The 22,495-nt window shown below is 40.7% G+C and overlaps 1 protein-coding gene across 1 annotated transcript in view; it reads left to right on the plus strand.

Moving 5' to 3' along the window:
* The window catches only part of WNT9B (Wnt family member 9B), a 47,800-nt gene extending 25,718 nt beyond the window's left edge, over positions 1-22,082 (plus strand). The window contains 3 exon segments of the mRNA XM_072645941.1: positions 11,996-12,252; positions 19,417-19,682; positions 21,515-22,082. Coding sequence (XP_072502042.1) covers positions 11,996-12,252; positions 19,417-19,682; positions 21,515-21,988 — 997 coding nt within the window. The 3' untranslated portion in view covers positions 21,989-22,082.
* Positions 22,083-22,495: the final 413 nt, after the last annotated feature.

Below are 22,495 nucleotides of genomic sequence, written 5' to 3' on the forward strand. Positions count from 1 at the left end.
ATCAGCTTGGCGGGCCTATCTCCAATCCTAGATATTCCTTGGTAAACTTTTTTTTCTCTCACCTTCTCCCCAATCCTGGTGGAGATACCTTTCCCTGTGTCAAGTTCCTGTGAATGGTTTTCTTGGGATTGCCCCATTCTCCAAGCAAACTCACTAATCAAAGTCATTGCATCCTTCAGGTTTCTAAACATTCTAACCTGAACCTCTAATCAGTTGCAAAGGTCCCAAGCTCATCTTCAAAAAACTCTTCCAAGAGTCAGGCCAGTTTTAGGGTTTTTTGCCTATCTCTGCTTTCCCAACTACCCTAAATTCTAGAATATTGGACTGCTTTAAAGAAGACAGGCAACCAACCCAGACCAGCTGTTGTTGTCCACTTGAGCCAATAGCACAGGATGTTTCTACTTCTCTCTCTGTAGCCTTTCCAAGCCCTGTGCCTCTCTCTTTCCCAATATAGCAGAAAGAAACTACAGAGTAAGCAATTTTGGGGGGGGGGGATGTGGGGAGAGAGAATATAACAAGAAGGAGCAAAGATAAAAACAGGAAGCTGGTATAAGGTAAAGACTGGAGGAAGCAGAGACTTGGGAAGGAGGCTGTCTTTTCTCTATTTGGGAGACAGAGGTTGAAGAGGGAGCTGCCTAGATTCAAAACTGATGGGATAGATAACAGAGAAACCTGAGAGCCAGGACCACTTCCAGCATAGGTAACAACTTGAGTCCCTGGGGTATATAGAGTTGGAGGAGGAGAGAATGGGAAAGGGATTACTTCCTTGAGTGGGGTGATAAGGATGGGAACACATAGCCAGCTCAATTGGGGGTGGGGGGTGTTGGTTGGTTTCTTAAGTAGGGGAATAAATCACTAAGCATAACTGAGAAAGACTGGAACTAGGATTGGATCCAGTAACATAGACCTTGAAGACCACATAAAGCTTCTCATAACCACGGAGAAGAATTAGCAAGTTCATGAACCTCTGAAAGCTAATTGTTTACCTAATAGCTTCTAAGCTAATAATAATAGTTTACAAAAATATAGCATCTTATAAACCACTCTCCTTAGAACAACCCAATGGCAGTGATACTTAATACACAAAATTAAATTAAGCTTAACTGGTCATAGAGAGGGACCGCAAGTGAACTGATAAAGAACCCTAGACTTATCATAAAGAATTGTAGGAAACCTTCATCATAAGGGCTTATGCTTTTAGTAAAAAGTTCTATTATTCAAATTTACATTTCATTTTATAGAGTAGTTCAATGTTTGGCAATGAATAGAAATTGGTAATAAAAGCAATTCCCAAAGGGGGAAAAAAGGAACAACTTGGTGAGGTATTCAATAGCTTCTTTTATCAATGAGAAAACTGAGACCCAGGCAGATAAAGTGATTTAATTCATGAATTGTGGGACATGTAATTATAGGTGATCATTAAAAGTTAAATAGCTTACAAACACATTTGAATAAATATCTTAATTTCCTGTATTTAATCATTACTACCTGTGTGACTTAGTGTAGCTAGATGGTGTACTGGAGAGAGTGCTGGGCCTGAAGTCAGGAAGACTCATCTTCATGAGTTCAAATCCAGCCTCATGTGCTTACTAACTGTGTGACTCCGGGGCAAGTCCCTTAAAACACTGTTTACCTCAGTTCCTCATCTGTAAAATGAGCTGGAGAAGGAAATGGCAAAGCACACTGATATCTTTGCCAAGAGAACCGCAAATGGGGTCACAATGAGTCAGACATGACTGAAAAATAACTGAACACCACCATCACCACCTGTTCGACTTTGAGCAAGTTGTCTGAGCTACTTTGGACCTTAGCTTCCCCATCTGCAAAATGAGGAGATTGGAGTATATGGCCTCTGAGGTCCCTTTCAGCTCCAGAGCTATCAACTATGAGGAAACTCAGTCAGTTTGTTCTTATACTAACACTAACAGAAGACTATTGGGGTGAGGGGGTGGGGGCAGGGAAGGGGGAAATGTGACCTGGTTAGGAATAGAGCTCAGATGGGAGGCTGGAGAGCCAACCAGGATGGGCTTGCCTTTTGGGGGGAGGAGAGAAGTTGTCTTCTCTGTTACACTTTCTTATTTCATCGAAGAATTGGGCACAAGGTCATTTAGATGCGTAACAAATTCAGAATGCCAGGGTCCAGGACCTTTACACTAATACTCAGTTATTGCTAATGGTGTGAAGCAAGTTGATTCTCTATAACTGCTTTTGCTTTAATCTCCCTACGTAAGGGAAAGGGCTTCTGGGCAGCTGGCAGACCAGGGGCCAGGTATCTCCTCAGGCCTCTGTCCGGTTGGTTGCCTTTGTTGATCATTAAGGGCAACTAAACATCATTATTGCTAATAAAATTAACTCACTTTTTATTAGACTTCTACAGTCAATCATGGGGTTCCACTTAATTTAGTAAGTGACAGGTATTTGTTTAAAAGCTTCTTTCTATTAAAACCTGAAAGTAGATTTTCTGGCTGACACCTTAAGACTTGGGAAATCCAGGCACACTTTGACTTATTTTTATTTTTTGCCTTTTAAAAAACATTTCATTGGTGTTCTTTATTTTAAAGTCCCTGTCATATCCCTAAAACTCCTCCATACCTTTAACATTATGACATGTCTCTTATAATAAAGAAGTATAATTAAGCAAAATGAATGAGCATATTGGTCATGACTGACCACGTATGCCCAGTTGCATAGTCTATCAAGTCTCTGCCAAGGAAGGAAACAAGCATTCATTAAGCATTTACCATGAGCCAGGCACTGTGCTGAGTGCTTTACAAATATTATCTCATTTGATCCTCACAACAGCCCTTCATGGTAGGTGCTATTATCCTCATTTTACAGATCAGGAAACTGAGGCAGAGAGCAGTTAAGAGATATGCCCACGGTCACACAAGTAGTAACTGTCTGAGGCTAGATGTGACCTCAGGTCTTCCTGACTTCAGGCCCAGTGCCATCTAGCTACCTACAACACATGACCACTTCCACATCTATAGTTCGCCACCTCTCTGCCAAGAGGAGTGAAGCATGTTTTATTGACAGTTCTATGAAGTCACGCTAATTCACCAACAGTTTTGATCAAGGAGCACATAAAAATACATATTAAGTGTATGCTATGTACTAGAATACCAGTTTGGTTAGACATAAGAGAAATCCAAAATTTGGGTAAGACAATATGTTTTTCTTCTTTTTAAATTATTTATTTTACCATTCTTTTTTTTTAAACAACTCTGAGTTCTAAATTCTCTCCCTTTCTTCTGCCCCCTCCCCTTGCCCATTGTGAAGGCAAGAAATGCGATGTCAATTATACATGTGAAATCATGCAAAACATATTTCCATGTTAACTATGTTGCAAAAAAAAAACAAGAGAAATAAAGCAAGTGAAAAAAATTATGCTTCAATCTGCATTCAGACTCTATCCATTCTTTCTCTGGAGGTAGATAGCATTTTTTATCACAAGTCCTTTGGAATTATCTTAGTCTTAGATCATTATATTGATCAGAATAGCTGTCATTCACAGTTGATCATTATACAACATTACTATTACTGTGTACAATATTTTGCTGGTTCTGTTCACTTTGCTTTATTTTAGTTCATTACAAGCCTTCACAGGTTTTTCCAAAACCATCCTGTTCATCATTTCTTTTATCACAATAGTATTCCATCGCATTTATATATTACAACTTGTTCAGGCATTGATAAACATACCCTCAATTTCCAAATCTTTGGAAAAGAGTTGAGATATATGTGTGTGTGTGTGTGTGTATTTATGTGTGTGTGTATGTATATATATATATATATATATATATATATATATATATATATATATATATATATATATATATATATATATATATATATTTGTCCTTATCCTTTTTTTATCTTTTTGGGATACAGCTGTAGTAGTGGTATTGCTGGATCAAAGGATATATACAGTTTTGTAGCTCTTTGTGCACAGTTTCAAATTGCTTTCAAGAGTGTTTGGATCAGTTTACAACTCCACCAACAGTGCATTAGAGACACAAAGTTTGTTAAGCTAACCACTGGATGTGGGATATGTACAGTTTTGTAGCTCTTTGTGCACAGTTTCAAATTGCTTTCAAGAGTGTTTGGATCAGTTTACAACTCCACCAACAGTGCGTTAGAGACACAAAGTTTGTTAAGCTAACCACTGGATGTGGCAATAGAAGGTAGTACTCATAAAGATAATTCTTCAGTTATACCATTCATCCACTGTACTTCTTTTCACAATTCTGGTGGTGGGTCTTAAGTCAGAATATCACAAGACACTGTTTTCTATATTAGTATTGTTTTCTTTTGAGCAGAAAGGGAAGGATCTTTTCCTTTTACAAAGAAGAAGTTGGATTGATAGAGAAAAGAAGACATGTCAATAGCATATCTTCCCTTCTGGGTGTGATCTTCAGGGTTCAGGGTAGGGAGAACTTAAATAGAAGGGAGCCACATGAACTCATGTCCTCTCACTGGGTTGCCTCTTGACCTGTGCTTCTGGATTTCACAGCCTCATGGGCCAATAAACTTCTCAGTTTCTTGCCTCAGAATCGTCTGAACCACAACCCAATGTGAGAAGGGAGCAAGCACCCAGACTCTTAAAATGTAAGGGACCTAAGAGGTCATCTAGTCCTACACCTACTTGAATTATAAATTCTCTCTACAAAGAAGGGATATAACCCTACCCAACGCATAGCCCATCCACAGCCAGGCTTTCCTTGTTAGAAACTGATCTCTTAGTTCAGTTGAAGTGGGCACCAGTCAGTTGAGATGAACCATGGCTTCTGCTAGGGACCAGGGAAGAATCAAGTAAGGATCCTGAAACTGAAGGTTTAATGCCAGGTTTCAGGGAAGGGTTTTGATTTGGACAGCAGTGGACTGGAAATTTACCCATTGGCCCCCAGCTTAATTATTAGCCAGCTTCTTCCCTCCACTCAGGTTGGGATTGCCGCCCAGGGCCACGGCTGGCTGGGATGGAGTCTGATAGGATCTGTCCCTGCTTGGTGGTTTTAGAGATTAGCTCCCCACTGAGTTGGCTGCACCTGGTGGATTCCATCCATGGGAGTTCTCTGAAGGTACTTGTGATGGGGGTGGACCCATCTTACACATGTGGGTCTTTCTGCCTTCAGTCCAACAGAGAAGGTGGTCATTCAACAAGTCAGCCTTATTGGAGGAAAGTCACAACCACAAGCCTGAAGCTTGATCATTCGTTCCTTTGAATCTTTGTCACTGTGAAAAAGGTGGCTAAAGGTTATGAGGAGATACTCAGGATGGCTGAAGAGTAAGACTGTTTCACTGCTTTCCAGAAACAGCTCAAGGAAGGAGAGAATATATCTTGGCTTTGGGGCCCCCTGGGTCCTTGGTTTGGATGAGTTGGCTTCAGGAACCAACCTTGTTTATCTCATTATTGTTAATTTTTTTAATTCCTTGATTCAATAAATTTCTTTACTAAGCATTCATCATATACACAAGGCATTGTGAAGTATGAGGCAGCTAGGTGGCACAGTGGATAAAGTTCTGAGTCTAGAGTCAAGAATATTCTTTGTGAGTTCAAAACTGGTCTTAGACATTTACTAGTTATGTGACCATGGGTAAGTCACTTCACCCTAATTGCCTCAGTTTCCTCATCTGTAAAATGATCTAGAGAAAGAAATGGCAAAGCACTCCAGTATCTTTACCAAGAAAACCCCAAAATGGGGTCATGAGAATCAGACAAGACTGAAATGACTCAACAAAAAATATAGGCAATAGTTGCTACAGAAGCTCAGAGGAGGGAGAGGTCACTATGGGGTTGAGGGTAACCAACAGACCTCAAACCCAGTTGGTGAGTTATGATGTGTCTATCCCATGCATATAAAGATTTCCCCTGATGGAATGGGTGGATGGAAACAATTTGTTCCAACAGAAGGTGGCTGAAGCAGGCCTTGTGGAGCACTTAGAGTTTGATCAGACATCAAAGATGCCAAGGTCATCCACTGCATCCTGGGTTATTGACAATCCTCTTGACTTTTGTCCTGCCACTGGACTCTGATGACTCTGGAAGAGAGAATGAGGCTGATGACTTTGTGCAACTCTGCCTCATTTAAATATAATTCACTCACGAGTGAAGACATCACCTCATGATATCCTTGGGTCTTCTTTGAAACAAAGGATGAATAACAGAGGCTTCTAAAACACTGAAGTCAACTGGGACTTCTATAAAGAATTAGAATACACAGGGATCTCATAGGGCAAGAGCAATGGGTTAGATGAAATGGAAATTAATTGACTAGGGTGGATAATGGGATCTGTGACAGTGGTTTAGGTTGTTCTATACTTGATAGGTATCCCACATGACACATAGAGTTCTATAGCAACAAAAACTGGTGCTCTGAGAAGTAGGCTGTCACTTTCTTAATCCATTAACCAACAAGGGAGTGTAACATATAATTTTCTTCCCTAGTAGTAGGGATTTCCATATGCTTCTGGGGCACCTTTCACATTGCTCATTAGAGGGTACTCAGTTACAAATCATTAGATTCCTTCTCTTCCTACCACCCTGAGCTCCCCTGGGTCCTGGTATGATAAGTGCTTCAGCTCATACTCAATATTAAGGATAATATAATAATGATAATGGGATAGCTAGGTAGTACAGTCTGTAGAGTGCTGGGTCTGGAGTCAAGACTTAAATTTCTGAATTCAAATCTGGTCTCAGATGCTGACTAGCTGTATGACCATGGGCAAGTCATTTAACCCTGCTCACCTCAGTTTCCTCACCTGTAAAATGAGCTGGAAAAGGAAATGACAAACCATTCCAGTATCTTTGCTGATAAAACCCCAAATGGGGTCACAAAGAGTTGGATAGGACTGAATAACAAACACTACTGAACATTAAAGATAACTCCTAGCATTTATATGGCACTTTAAGGTTTAGAAAACATTTTACATATGCCATATCATTTAATCTTCATAACAATCTTGTGAGGTAGATACTATCGTTTTATCCATTTTACAGTTGAGGAAAGTGAAGCACACAGCAGTTAAATGACTTGCCCAGGGTCACACAACCAGTAGATATCTGAGGCAAGTCTTCTGACTCCTAACCAGCACTTTATCTATTGTAGCACCTAAGAGTATGGAAAGAAAATGGGATATCGCTGGGAAATATTGAGAGGCTAACTAGATGGCAAAGTCAGATCAAGCACTGGTTTGGGAGTCCTGATGTCCTAAATTTGAATCCTACTTCAGACACTCACTGTATGACCCTCGGCAAGTCACTTAACCCCTCTCAGGCGCAGTTTCCTTATCTGCAAAATAGGGATTATAATCACATCTACCTCACAAAGTTGTTGTGAGGTCAAATGAGATAGAATAGGTTAGGAGCAGTTTGCAGACTTTAAAGTGGTCTGTAAAGGTTAGCTATTATTTTTTTAATTATGAAAATTTCAACACGGCTTTAGCCAACAACAACCTTGAGGAACTTCTGCTGACCCTAAGGGCCTAAAGTACTTGTTCTTTTCTGCTCTGGATCCAGGCCAGGGTTCAGTCCTGGAGGAGCCTTCCTGTATTGAGCAGGCTTAGGGCCCTTATTCTTACTGTCTTCAGCTCATTTATGCCCCACCCCCAAATCCTCAGGAGTGATTTTAGGTTACTGTTCATGTCTGGAGCTTCTAGACGGAGAAGGAGTAGCAAAAGGTACTCAACCTATAATATGAATTACATGGGGGAGAGATAGTTTATTCCTACCACACAAGAAATGCTAAATATAAAAAAAAACTTTCAAGCATGGATGAACAGAATAGGATTCAGTAACAACTTATCAACACTGTTACAAGCAACAGAGAGGGTAATACTTAAGTCTCATCAGAACACAAAACATATTCAGGATTGTTAACATGTGTTGTGGTTTGTCCTTTGTTCTTGAAGAGGACCATGACATCGTGGAGGTCAGGCCATGACTTGCAAGTGAATTGTATTACAGTGAGGGAGGGCTGTGCAAAGTCACCAGTCATGCTTTCTCCTCTGGAGCCATCTGGGTCCAGGGGCCGGTTATAGATCAGAACATTTACCATTTCACCCGGGGAAACCAGTCCTGGTACCTGTCTGGATTCCTGGACCTCTTAAATTGACAAAGTTGCCTCAAAGCCTAGATATCCACCTGGTGAAAGGTGTTCAGTCAATTATTAAAAGAAGCAACAACCATAAAGCACAAATGGAGGCCAGAGTTCCTGGCGCAAGGTTGCATAGTTGAGTCCACGCTCCCCTTGGCTGAGGGAAATAAGCACTATCTGCCTCCCCACCTCCTTCACAAGAATCTAGGGACAAAGTGTACTACTTGCCACATGAAAGGATCAAAGCCGAGAAACTGAGCCAAAAGTTGTGTCTTCTTTTAACTGATGGTAGCACCTGCAAAAATACTAGAGTGGCCTGCCATTTCTTCTCCAGTGTGTCCCCATTTTACAGATGAGGAATGGAAGCAAATAAGAGTTAAATGACTTGCCCAGGGTCACATAGCTAGTAATTCAGACAGCTGAATTTGAACTCTGATCTTCTTCACTCCAGGCTCAGTGCTCTATCCACTGTACCATCTAGCTGTCCCAAATGGGATTATGTCATGCTAAAATTCTTTCAGCTCCAGGCTACCACATAGCTGGACAGAAGCCCTATGGTACCCACATGGTCATTGGAACCAGCAATGAAAACTCTAAGCATGCTCCAAGGGGGAAGGAGAGGAATTCCCTGGGAGCACCCACCTCCACCTCCCACCTGCTTGGCTGGGTAATCTCTCTCTATCCACCAGTGTCATTTAAAAGATGAGTTCCTTTTCAGAAGTCACATGATTTATTAAAACTCATTAAAGTTTTGCAAAGGGTTAGATAGAATGGGAATTGGATAGTCAAGAGCATCAGACAACCAAGGGTAAAACCCTTGCAAAAGCAAAAAGAGGAAGGGACAAGCTGCATGCCTGCACGGAAAATCTCACCCTATCTCCTGATCTCTCACATGATCTTATGGCATTCAGGTAATATTGCTTTCAATATCTTGAGGATTGACTTTCCCCTGTGGTAGCCCCCAGGGTTCCTCCAGCTCCCACAGAGATGAATCATCTTGTAGAAGCTGCTACAAATAAAGTGATAATAGTAACATTTTTACATTTCTCTAGTGTATCTAGGAATATACAGGGGAGCCAGCTCACATCATTGAGGCAATTGCTAAATTTTCAATGTAAGCATTTATACCAAAAATGCTACAAATCAGGATTCAATTTATTGTTTTATTCATTGTCTAGACTTTTAAAAGTGATAGAGATAGTGCTAATTTTTCAGATCAGACTTAAAAATGTGCAAACTAATTATTAAACATTTACTAACACATCCTTTTCTTACAGCAACTCTGTGAGGGAGGTATCATAAAGATTATTTGTCCATATTTTACATATGAGAAAATTGAGACCCAGAGAGGTCAGATGTTTTGGTCATGGTCACACAGATCATCCCAAGAACCTCTGGCTTCAAGATCTCTTTGCTCTTCAAGATCATGCTATCTCTCACAAATGGAAAACCCTTCTCTTAGGTTTTAAAAATCGGTTGTACATGTACAAGGGAAAGATAGGGCTATAACAGTTCATGTGAAAAAGATCTGAAGGTTTCAGTGGATCATAAAGTCAAAATGAAGCAGCACCATGACCCAGCAACAAAATTAATGCAATCAATCTCAGGCTGTATTAAAAAAAAAGTATAGCTTTTCCAGTGAGGGAAATAGTGATACTTCCACTGTATTCAGCTGTGGACAGATCACAACTGAAGCATGTTCAATTCTGGGTACCATATTTTTTTAAAGAAGGACATTGACAAAAGCTAGATTGTACCCATAAGAGGGTAACCAGGATGGAGAGGGGTATCAAGCAGAAGAAACTAGAATGCTTCTTCTGGGGCAGCATGCCATAGAGCTAGTCTCAAACAGCTGGCTTCAAAGCCAGGAAGGTCTGAGTTCAAGAACCATCTTCAGTACATACTTGATTGAATGACCCTGAGTAAATCATTTAACCTCTGACAGGCAACTTTGCAAGACTCTAAATTACAGAAAAGATGTCCTGGGCCTGCATTGGTAAAGGAATTTCCTCGCTGGGTACTCCCAGTGAAATAACAGGTTCGGCAAGGATTCCTATCCTTGTTTGGGCCCAGACAGCAGATGAAGGAGCAGAGGACAGAAGCTACAGTGCGAAGAACTTCATTTTCAGTTCAGTATAAGAAAAATCTTTCTAATAATTAGAGCTATCCAGAAATGGAATGGATGAGGTAAAACTGCAAAGATAAATTAGACCAGTTCAACACTGACCTCCTCTGAGGTCTCCCATGACCTCTATCCCACTCTGGTTCTGTCTTTACTCCATGTCCCTTCAGCATTTACGCATATAGGTTATGATCTTGATGGTGATGAAGAATGGGAAGAGGTGATGAAATGACAGATTATAAGAGAATAGGATTTGTCTGAATGTTTGACTCACCTTCTTTGGCTTTCCTTAGCCAGTCTAGACCTGTTCCTCATTGCTGTAGGACCAACTGGTTCTCTAATCCAGTTTGTGTTATGCTTTTCCAATATTTTGCATCAGAAGAAAGGAAGGGACTGAAACACTTAAGTCTATCCATTCAGCTATTCATGCTAGATCTTACTGAGGGGCCACTGTGTGATCAGCACTGTGCTAGGCATTATGGAGGGAAGGGAGAGGGAGCAGATAAGAAGATTGATCCCAGTGTTCAAGGAGCCTAGCTGGGGAACACAAGCAATGATTAGACAATTAAAAATCATATATCTCATCTTATCTCCAACTTTCAAGAAACAGTCAGTCTCCTTTTCCCCTAAGCCCACCATGCTCATTCTTACCATTCTCATGTACGTTGTTCCTCCTGTTATTACCCTGGTATTCTGGAAAGGCTATTGGACTTAGATTCAGTGGACTTGAATCACAGGTTGTCAGTTCTGGAAGGGCCTTTAGAGATCATCTGAAAAAGAAGTCCAGAGAAGGGAAGTAATTTACCCAAAATCACACAGCTAATTAGCTAGGACTAAAACCTAGGTCAATGGATTCCCATTTCAGGGTTCTTTCCACTCTCTCCCAATTGAATAACCTTATGACCTTGAGCTAATCACAGTCTCTCTGGACCTCAATCCCAATCCAACCTCAATGAGGAGGCGCCATTTGAATTAGTGTTCTAATTCCATCTCTGCAGCCAAGGTGTGTCCTTGTACAAATGATCTTTACTCCCTAAACCTCAATCTTCTCTTCTGTGCAATGGGGAGACACCCTGAAAGGGAAAGGATCAAAATGAACACAGTGGGAAAAGAACTTAACAAACAAATGTTCTACATTGAGAAAGGCATCAAGAGCCTGGACTGCAAAGGACTAATACTTTCGGAAGTAACAGACCACTAAGTTTGAGGCTTACTCTTTGGGAAGTCCATTTTATCTGTCTCAGCCATGATAATATTTTAGGAGGCTGGACCTGTGCTTTCATCAATATAAGGAACTCTTAGACTGGGAACCTCCTCCAATGAATATTGGCAATTCATCTGTAACTTACAGTCTTAAAGGGTTGTCTCTGGCATAAAAGGTTAATGATGATTAAGCTAGTAGGTGTCAAAAGAAGGAATTTGAGCCCAAGTCTCTCTGACTCCAAGACTGGCTCTCTAATACCCTCTTGGATTCTTCTCTAGCCATAATACTTATATTCGACATTTATATAAATCTTTAAGTCTAAGTATTTTTACACACACACACACACACACACACACATTTTTCAGAGAGCAAATGTATGCCTCAGCAAGGTATAATGACTTAATCAAGTCTAAGCAGCTGAAAAGTGGCAAGGCAGGGAATCGAACCCATGTTCCAAGGCTCTTTCCACAAGGCTACCACTGCCCAGTGTCCCCAGATTGGTGCCACTCCACTTATTTCCTTCTCCTCATAAGACTTAACCAAGCCTTTTTTTTTTCTTCCCCTGACTCCCACTAGCCTGACAGGGAGAGAAGCTCTGACTCCCTTCCCTGGACTGGGCTCAGCCACAGCTCCCCTGCAGAGCAGAGCCCACCTGAAGCAGTGTGACCTGTTGAAGCTTTCCCGCAAGCAAAAGCAACTATGTCGGCGTGAGCCGGGTCTAGCTGAGACCCTGTATGATGCTGTGCACCTGGGTGTCCTTGAGTGCCAGGCCCAATTCCGCCATGAGCGCTGGAACTGTAGTTTGGAGGGAAGAACAGCGCTCCTGAAAAGAGGTAGGTGCTTCCTTCAGTCAATCAACAAGCATTTTTAAAAAACTTATTATGTACCTAGGATCCAAATGAAGGTAAAAACATGGTCCCTGCCCTCAGTGAGGTCACATACTAATGGGGAAGGGCATGCAATTAACTATGCACTGCAATATATAGACATATACAATAACAGTTTATATAATGCTTATAATAATTAGATTATTTTAATATATATTGTAATATAATAATTATTATGTTATTTTAAGGCTGCTTATCCTTGAGCAAGTCATATGACCTTTCTGGGCTTCTGTTTCCTTCTCTGAAAAATGAGTTTGTTGGGGAAGATAATAGACTTAAAACACTATATAATTATGTTTCGTATAATATTTATATGTTACATTGCATAATTATTTATAGTCCTATAAACATATGTGTTATAGATATATCTTACCTATACATATATTGTATACATATATACCTGAGTGTGTGAGCGCGCATGTGTGTGTAACTTTGGATAAATCATTTACCTTCTCTGAACTTCACTTTTCTCCTCTGTAACATTAAAGGGTTGGACCAAATTATCTCTAAAGACTCCTCTAGTTCTGATATCCTGTGATTCCAGCTCAGTGAATCTCAGTCCAATAGTTTTTCCAGGATACCACAGTATTGATTTAAGTGGAGTTATATAATACAAGTGAAATGATAAGAATGAGAGTGAAGGGCATAGGGGACAAAGGAAACTGACTGTATACGGGTATATGTGTGTATCTAGACAGGTGTGCATGTATATACATGTAATATATATATACATATGTAATATACATGCATATGTAAAATATATACTATATTTCTTTATATGTATATATTTATATACGTATACACACTCACTTAATAAACATTTATTAGGTGCCTACTATGTGCTGGGCATTGTGCTAAGCACTATAAAAAAAGAGGCAAAAGATAATTCCTGCCCTCTAGGAGCACACAATTAATGGGTGAGATGATATGCATGCAAATATATACAAAGTAAATTATACAGGATAAATAGTAAATAATTTTAAAGGGGGAAAGCACTAGAATTAAGGGTTAAGGAAGGTTTCCCGTAAAAGATGGAGTGAGTATATACATGTATTTTGTAAATGGAAAGTAACCTCAGAGGGATCTCTTATACAATTCCCATTCTTTTTTCTCCCAAATCTATTATTTTTAAAGATTCTGAAGTACCAATAAAAAAGCATTTCCATACATACAGCAGAATACAGAAAGACAATTGTATAGGAAACCGTGAATCTTCACCACTTACTTTTTTAAAAGTATGTAATAAAGTCCATGTGTCAATTTCAAAACTGCCCTGCTAGTCTGTTTCCTTCTGAATTCTCTTCTCTTCCTCTCTACATTAAAAAAAATTTTTTTCAAAGGTCTTTTTTTTTCATCACTATTACTAACTTGTCACCCTAATTAAGAGAAAAAACTCAACCACTTGTGACAGATAAGTACAGTCAAGTAAAATAAGTCCACATAGTAGTCATTTCAAAAAAATGTGCTTCCTTCTGCACCTTAAATCTATTACCTTTCAGATTAAAAGAGCATGAGATCCTTCACCATGGGTCCTCTGGAGACATCATTGGTAATTGTTTTAATCAGTGTTCTTAAGTTTTCAAAGATATTTTTCAAAATTCATTAATTTTTAGTTTTCAACATTCATTTCCACAAAATTTTGAATTCCAAATTTTCTCCCCATCCTTCCCCTCCCCCCACTCCAAGACACTGTGCATTCTGATTATCCCTTCCCCCAATCTTCCCTCCCATCTATCACATCCCTCCCTTCCCTTTTCCCTATCTTCTCTCTTTTCTTGTAGGGTAAGACAGATTTCTATACCCCATTAACTGTATTTCTTAATTCCCAGTTGCATGCAAAAACAATTCTCAACATTCGTTCCTAAAATTTGAGTTCCAACTCCTCTCCCTCCCTTCCTCCCTCCCTACCCATCCTGACTGAGAAGGCAAGCAATTCAGTATAGGCTGTATATGTGTAGTTATGCAAAAGACTTCGATAAAAGTTATGTGTGAAAAATTAACTATATTTCCCTCCATCCTATCCTGCTCCCCATTTATTCTATTCTCTCTTTTGACCTTGTCCCTCCCCAGAAGTGTTTACTTCTAATTACTCTCTCCTCCCGTTTGCCCTCTCTTCTATCATCCCCCTCATTCCACTTATCCCTTTCTTCCCTGCTTTCCTGTACTGTAAGATAGGTTTTCATACCAAATTGAGTGTGCATGTTATTCCCTCCTTAAGCCAAATGTGATGAGAATAAGCTTCACTATTTCCCCTCACCTCCCCCTCTTTTCCCCTCCATTGAAAAAGCTTTTTCTTGTCTCTTTTATGAGAGATAATTTGCCCCATTCCATTTCTCCATTTCTCCTTCCAATATATTCCTCTCTCATCTCTTAATTTTATTTTTTTAGATATCATCCTTACTTATTCAACTCACCCTATGCCCTCTGTCTATATGTATTTAATTCCTCCAACTACCCAAATACTGAGAAAGGTCTCAAGAGTTACAAATATTATCTTTCCATGTAGGAATGTAAACACTTCAACTTTAGTAAGTCCCTTATGATTTCTCTTTCATGTTTAACATTTCATGCTTCTCTTGATTCTTGTGCTTGAAAGTCAGATTTTCTATTCAGCTCTGGCCTTTTCATCAAGAATGCTTGAAAGTCCTCTATTCCATTGAATAACCATTTTTTCCCCTGAAGTATTATACTCAGTTTTGCTGGGTAGGTGATTCTTGGTTTTAATCCTAGTTCCTTTGACTTCTGGAAGATCATATTCCAAGCCCTTTGATCCCTTAATGTAGAAGCTGCTAGATCATGTGCTATCCTGATTGTATTTCCACAATACTCAAATTGTTTCTTTCTGACTACTTGCAATATTTTCTCTTTGGCCTGGGAACTTTGGAATTTGGCTACAATATTCCTAGGAGTTTTTTTTTTTTGATCTCTTTCAGGAGGTGATTGGTGTATTCTTTCAATATTTATTTTATCCTCTGGTTCTAGGATATCAGGGCAGTTTTCCTTGATAATTTCACAAAAGATGATATCTAGGCTCTTTTTTGGATCATGGCTTTCAGGTAGTCCCATAATTTTTAAATTGTCTCTCCTGAATCTATTGTCCAGGTCATTTGTCTTTTCAATGACATATTTCACATTATCTTTTATTTTTTCATTCTTTTGGTTTTTGTTTTGTAATTTCTTGGTTCCTCATGAAGTCATTAACTTCCATCTGCTCCATTCTATTTTTAAACAACTGTTTTCTTCAGTGAGCTTTTGAACCTCCTTTTCCATTTGACTAATTCTGCTTTTTAAAGCATTTTTCTCCTCATTGGCTTTTTGGATCTCTTTTGCCATTTGAGTTAGTCTATTTTTAAAGATGTTATTTTCTTCAGCATTTTTTTGGGTCTCCTTTAGCAAGCTGTTGACTCACTTTTTATGATTTTCTTGCATTGCTCTCATTTCTCTTCCCAATTTTTCCTCTACTTCTCTCACTTTATTTTCCAAATCCTTTTTGAGCTCTTCCATGACCTGAGACCACTGCATATTTTTTTGGAGGTTTTGGATGTAGAAACCTTGACTTTTATGTCTTCCTCTGATGGTATGCTTTGTTCTTCCTCATCTGAAAGGATGGAAGAAAACACCTTTTCACCAAGAAAGTAACCTTCTATAGTCTTATTTTTTTTTTCTCTTTTTTTGGGCATTTTCCTGGCCAGTTACTTTACTTTTGAGTCTGTTGTCAAGTAGAGGGTATAATCTAGGGACCTGTAAGTTCTCAGTTCCTCCAAAGTGGACAATCAAGGGAGAGGAGTTTACTCCTCTTCTGACCTGTGCTCTGGTCTGGGAGCAACCACTAGCTTTTCTGCCCAGGATGTATGAGTAGGATTCCCTCTCCACAGTCACCACCAGCGCTGCCATGCCAGCACTCCTCCTCACCCCAGGACTGCCACTCAGAACTATGACCCAGATGGGCCACTCAATTCCCCCAAGGTCTTTAGGTGAAAGCCTCCAAAAATGGATGCTGCTGCCTTAGTGGCTGCTGCCTCCCTGAGGCCAGAGCTAGATCTGGACCCTGCTCCCTTCTTACTGACCCTTGAAGCTGTCTTTGGGGTTTGTGGGTTGAGAAATGTGGGAACCACAGCTGCTGCCTGTGATTCCGCACCCTGAGACCAGTCCTGTCCATGCTGTGTGGCCAAGGCTAGACTGTGCTCTGCTCCGAGTCTGGTATGATAGACCTTTTCTGTTGGCCTTCCAAACTGTCTTAGGTTGGAAATCTCTTTCACTCTGTCTTTCTGTGGCTTCTGCTGCTCTAGAATTTGTTTAGAGTCATTTTTTACAGGTATTTTATGGGTTATGGGGGTAGAGTTAGAGCAAGTTCATCCTTCTACTTTGCCATCTTGGCTCCACCCCCTCTCAACAAAGATATTTTTAATTACAATATTGTAGTCTTTGTATAAATTGTTTTCCTAGTTCTGCTCACAACACTTTGCATCAGTTCATGCTAGCTGAGATTTTCTGAAATCATCTTTTTCATCATTTGGTACAATACAGTAATACAGTCAGATGCCAAAATGTGTTCAGCCATTCCCCATTTGATAGGTACCCACACTGGATTCCCATTTTGGGCTTCTCTTTTAATCATCACTTCAGGATTGGAAATTTCATTTTTTGTTTGACTATACCTTCCCTCAATATTAGCTTCCCTTGTAACATCCCCTCTGCCTATCATCCTTGCTTGTTTCTTTGTGTATGTATTTCTATACTAAACTGGTAGTGTGTGTGTATGTGTGTGTGTGTGTTCAGCTCTCCTTTGGTTCAGATATAAATGATATTCAGCTGATAACAGCTCCTCATCTTCTCCCTTTATGTATATGTATTCTTCTTATATACCCTATGTGCTCTTGTGAGAAATAGCAAATTCTACCTCTTATTTCCTCCTTTCTATACTAGCATATTTCTTTTACCCTCCCTTGTCTTTCCTCTCTTAAAATTTTCAGAACAGAATCAGTCCACCTCCCCCCACTTCGTCTGTTTTTCTTATCCAACTCTCTCAATACCCTTTGAAGACGTTAGAGTTCTAAAGAGACACTTCTCCCCCAGTGCTAGTACTGCATCATCATATATATAAACCCAGTTTACTTCCAAATTTACTCGAATAAATTTACCGTTCTAGGTTTCTATTAACTCTTCTGTATTTTCATTTAAAGTGCCTACTGACCTCTCCTCTTTTAATCAGAAAAGTTTTAATTTTCTTTCCCATTAAAGTATCATTTTTTCTCCTGTATGATGGCTGGCGTGATCTGTCCAGTAAGACCATACCTAAATCAGTTCTAGTTCAGTTCTGGAGACCACAATTTAAGAAAGACATTGATAAGCTGGAGGACAACCAAGGTAGGGGAAGTTTCTTAAGTCCTTATATGAGGATGGGCTTATATGAAGGAGACATTATATTAGTTTTGAAATATTTGAAGAGCTGTCATTCAGCCACCATTCAGATTGCACATGGACCAGTTGGTGACATTCTCTTTCCTACTCATTAACATCTTTTTCCATGTTTCTTTCTGCCTTGCTCCTTTCTGTATTATTTTGCCCTGGAGAAGAGAGCTAATAACATGATGTAGTACTCTCAAAGAGGCAAATTTTAGTCTTTGTGTCAGAAAATCTTCATACTAATTAAAATCCAAAAGTGTAGCTGACTACCCCTAAAAGAAATGGTTTCCCCCTCACTGGAGTTTTTCAAGCAGAAGATGAATGATCACTTGTCAGATATGATATGTCAAGGACTTCTTTTGAGGATGAGTTGAATGAGTGGGCCAGTGAAGTCCTTGCAACTTTAATTTAAAATTAAAAGTTATTATTTAACTTATTATCTAATTAAATTAATTAAAATTAAATTTAAATTAATTAACTCAATAATTAGCATGGTCTATTTATTAATAAAGTAATTCATTTAAAATTTGATTATTATTTAAAATTTAAAATTTGTTAAGTACCTACCATGTGCAGATCATACTTACGTGTTAGGAGCAAGATACAAAATATAATTATAAGGCAATCTTCTTTCCCTCAGAGAGATTATAGTCTAGTAGGAGGATAAGACATAAACATAGGTAAAGCTACATGTAGAGAAGTTGTTTAAAAAAAAAAAAGCGGTATAAGAGAAAGGGATTTACCAACACAGGAGGAATTAAGGAAGGCTTCCTAGAAGAGGGGGGAGGAGGTCAGCTGCTTCTCAACCTTCAAGCCTCAAGAACATCAGAGCCAAAGTAGAAGAGAGAGAGCTTTGGGAGGAACCTCCAATGGCAGATATGGGCCAGTAATGACCCTGCTTACAGAGGATGGAGGCTGTTATTCCATCCAAAGAAAAAATATTTCCTCTTTGAATCTAAAACCTGGAGAGATGGAATTTGCACATTTGTCCTGTGTCGTGTCTCAGGAGAAAGGGAGATGGGTGACAGGGAAGCATTTTCTAGTTGGAGTCTCAAATGCCCCAACAGTTGCTGTTCAACCTTGGACAAGTTCCTTCCACATTGGGTCACTGTAGAGTGAGACTATCCCGAGTGCGTAGAACGTTCTCCCGAGTGCGTAGAACGTTCTCCCTCTTTAGCTCCACTTCCTCACTTCTCTGGCTTCTTATAAATCCCAGCTAAAATCCCACCTTCTACGGGAAGCCTTCCTTACTCTTCATAATTCTAGTGCCTTCCCCTCTGCTAATTATTCCCTATTTATCCTGTACATAGCTTACTCATACATATTTTTTTCCTTGTTTCTCATCCATTAGATTATGAGGTCTTTGAGGACAGATTGCATTTTGCCTCTTTTTGTATACAGAGTCTTGTACAGAGCAGATGCTTAACAAACTTTTATTGATTGGTTGGTTAGTTGTGCCAGTTCTCTCCAATCCATTACTACTCTGATAGTCTATGATTATATAATTCTGCTGTCACTCAGGGCTCCCAGAAGGCCGGTGTTCACTGTTAGAACTCAGCCTTCTCTCTCTCTCTCTCTCTCTCTCTCTCTCTCTCTCTCTCTCTCTCTCTCTCTCTCTCTGTGTGTGTGTGTGTGTGTGTGTGTGTGTGTGTGTGTGTTTGTGTGTGTGTGTCTGCCTGCCTCTTTCCTCTCTTTCTGGTACAGGTTTCAAGGAGACCGCCTTCCTATATGCAGTGTCCTCAGCAGCCCTCACCCATGCGTTGGCCCGGGCCTGTAGTGCAGGCCGAATGGAACGCTGTACCTGTGATGATTCCCCTGACCTGGAGAACCGCCAGGCCTGGCAGTGGGGTGTATGTGGGGACAACCTCAAATATAGCACCAAATTCCTCAGCAACTTCCTGGGGCCCAAGAAAGGAAGCAAGGATCTTCGCGCCCGGATGGATGCCCATAACACCAACATGGGCATTAAGGTGGGCATCCCCCGGGGCAGCCTCTATCTCCACTGGAGCACAGGACTGAGCAGCTGGGCATCAAGGTCTCTTGGCAGGGCTCTCTCCCACTGAACTGTCCCAGGACAAACTGAGAGCTGGCTTAGGAACCAACAATGACCTGTATTGTTTCACTACACCATAGCAATTGAGTAGTAGGCAAAGGGTGGAAGGCAGCTTTGGTATTATCTAGATGGCATATGTTCATGCATGCCCTCACTGCCATCCCTCCCCCAGTACACAATTTTCAGTTCAGGCTGTAAAATGGAAAAGACCCTGGGTTTGGAGTCAGAGGAACAGGTTTTGAATCATACCTTCATTACTTAGTGACCTTGGATATGTCACTTTCTGTTTCTGGGCCTCATTTTTCTCCTTTGTCAAATGAAGAGGTGGTCATAATAGCACTCACATAACACTTTAGAGGCAGCTAGATGACACAGTGGATAGAGTGTCAGGCCTGGAGTCAGGAGGACCTGAATTCAAATCCTTGCTCTGTGTACCCAGGCAAGTCATTTAATCCCGTTTGCCTCAGTTTCCTCAACTCTAAAATGAACTGGAGAAGGAAATGGCAAACCACTCATGTCTTTGCCAAGAAAATCCAAAATGGGGCCATGAAGAGGTGAACACTACTGAACAACAACAAAAACACTTTAAGATTTACATGGGCTATTACAACCACTCTGGCAGGTATCATCCCCATTTTGCAGATGAGGAAGCTGAGTCTGACAGTGACTTACCAAGGTCACATAGCTTATGGAACGTTTGAGGCAGGTGACCCCAAGTCTCTACTCATTGAACCACCTCACTGCCTGATAACTAGCTGGTCTTTAAGGTTGGAAATTCTTATGAAATTAAGCTGGAAATTCTATGATCCTATGATTAGGGGCAGGTTTTGAGGCAGAAAAAAAAAAAGGGATGGGGCAATTTATTTCATGGAAAATTTTAGTTGTGCTTCTTCTTTTAAAGATTTGTACAGAATGTGCTAGAAAATATCCCTTTTTTCTACTTAGCCTTTATTAAATAAATTCAATAAGCATTTATTAAGCACTTACTGTATATACGGCACCGTACAAGGTACTGGGGACAGAGAGGCAACAATAGAGAGACAGTATGGTGTGATAGAAAGAGCGCTGAATTTGGAGGCAGAGGATCTGGATTCAAATGTCACCTCTGACACTTGGTACCTGCGTGATCTCAGGCAAATCACTTAACTTCCTGGGCCTTAGTTTCCTGATGTCCAACATAAGGATGTTATATTAGATGACTTTGGAGATTCCCTCTTGCTGAAAATCTATGATCCTATTACTACCTACATAACCTTGAAAAGGTCATTTTACCATTCTGAAGTGTCATCAGTTAAATGAGGAGACTATGCCAGTTGACTTCTACAGCCCCTTCCAGCTCTAAATCTATAATTCTATGAATGAAAATAGTTTCTACCCTCAAGGAGCTCACATTCCCCTGAGGAATATGTGAATGAACATATAGGTTAAGTTGAGGAAGGCCACTGACAACAAAGGAGATCACTAAAGGCTTCCCGTAGGAAGAGACACTTGAGCCAAGCCTTGAAAGGTTTCTCCTTTCTCTTTTCCTTCCCTCTATTTTTCCTTCCTCCATTTTCCTCCCTAGCCTCTCTTATTGCCCAAAATCCAGAGAGTGGTAATATGACCTTTTCAGAGAATGTTAAGGGGATAAAGGAGGGTATGTTAGGACAGAGAAGGAAGGTGAGGGAGGCTCAGGCAGAGGGAGAGGTAACCCCCCCTTACGTCCTGGCCCAAGCTAACAAGAGTTCTTCTCTCTCCCTTCCCACCTAGGCTGTGAGGAACGGTCTGAAGACCACATGCAAATGTCATGGTGTCTCTGGCTCCTGTGCCGTGAGGACCTGCTGGAAGCAACTCTCCCCATTCCGGGAGACAGGTCAGCTGCTAAAACTACGTTATGACTCCGCTGTCAAGGTCTCCAGCACCACCAACGAAGCCTTGGGGCGCCTAGAGCTATGGGCACCCCCAAGGTCCAGCCACCCAGCTAAGGGCACAGCCCCTCGGCCCGGCGACCTGGTATACATCGATGACTCACCTAGCTTCTGCCGGCCCAGCAAGTACTCTCCAGGTACAGCAGGGCGGGCCTGCTCTAGGGAGACCAGCTGTGACAGTCTGTGCTGTGGTCGGGGCTACAACACTCAGAGCAGGCTCGTGGCCTTCTCTTGCCATTGTCATGTGCAATGGTGCTGCTATGTTGAATGCCAGCAGTGTGTACAGGAGGAGCTGGCCTACACATGTAAGCAGTAGGTCCGGCTTTCCCAACCTGAGGATGACAGGATGGACTCGGAACATCCCCAGCCTATTATATGCTCCTATTGGTCCAGCTTCCACACTAGCTGCACTGACCACCCACAACCACACTGTTAAGTGTATGCTCCTGACTGTACGCTTGCCTACTCCCAATACCTTCCTTCCTCTTTCTACCTTGGCTGTAACCATTAACTCCTCCATAATCTCCATGCTCAAAATTTGTCAAGGAGGAGTGAGGGCACGTGGAACCTCAAGGTCCACTATGTGTCAGTGTCCATGATGCACCAAAGTATTGCATTTCATTGGTTGAGAGATAGCATAATGAAATGAGGTTAGGAGACTAGAGAAAAGGAGAAAAATAGTAGGGATAAGGGTGGCAAGGGGGATGGTGAGGACACTCTTCCTTCTTCATGGCTAAAATGAATGAGGGTTGGGAGCTTGAGTACTCAAGAGGAATCCCCAAAGAACTGAACTGAGAGAAATGGATAAAAGTCAGAGAGGGAG

This window comes from Notamacropus eugenii, chromosome 2 (genome assembly GCF_028372415.1).
Source record: "Notamacropus eugenii isolate mMacEug1 chromosome 2, mMacEug1.pri_v2, whole genome shotgun sequence".
Lineage (NCBI taxonomy): Eukaryota > Metazoa > Chordata > Mammalia > Diprotodontia > Macropodidae > Notamacropus > Notamacropus eugenii.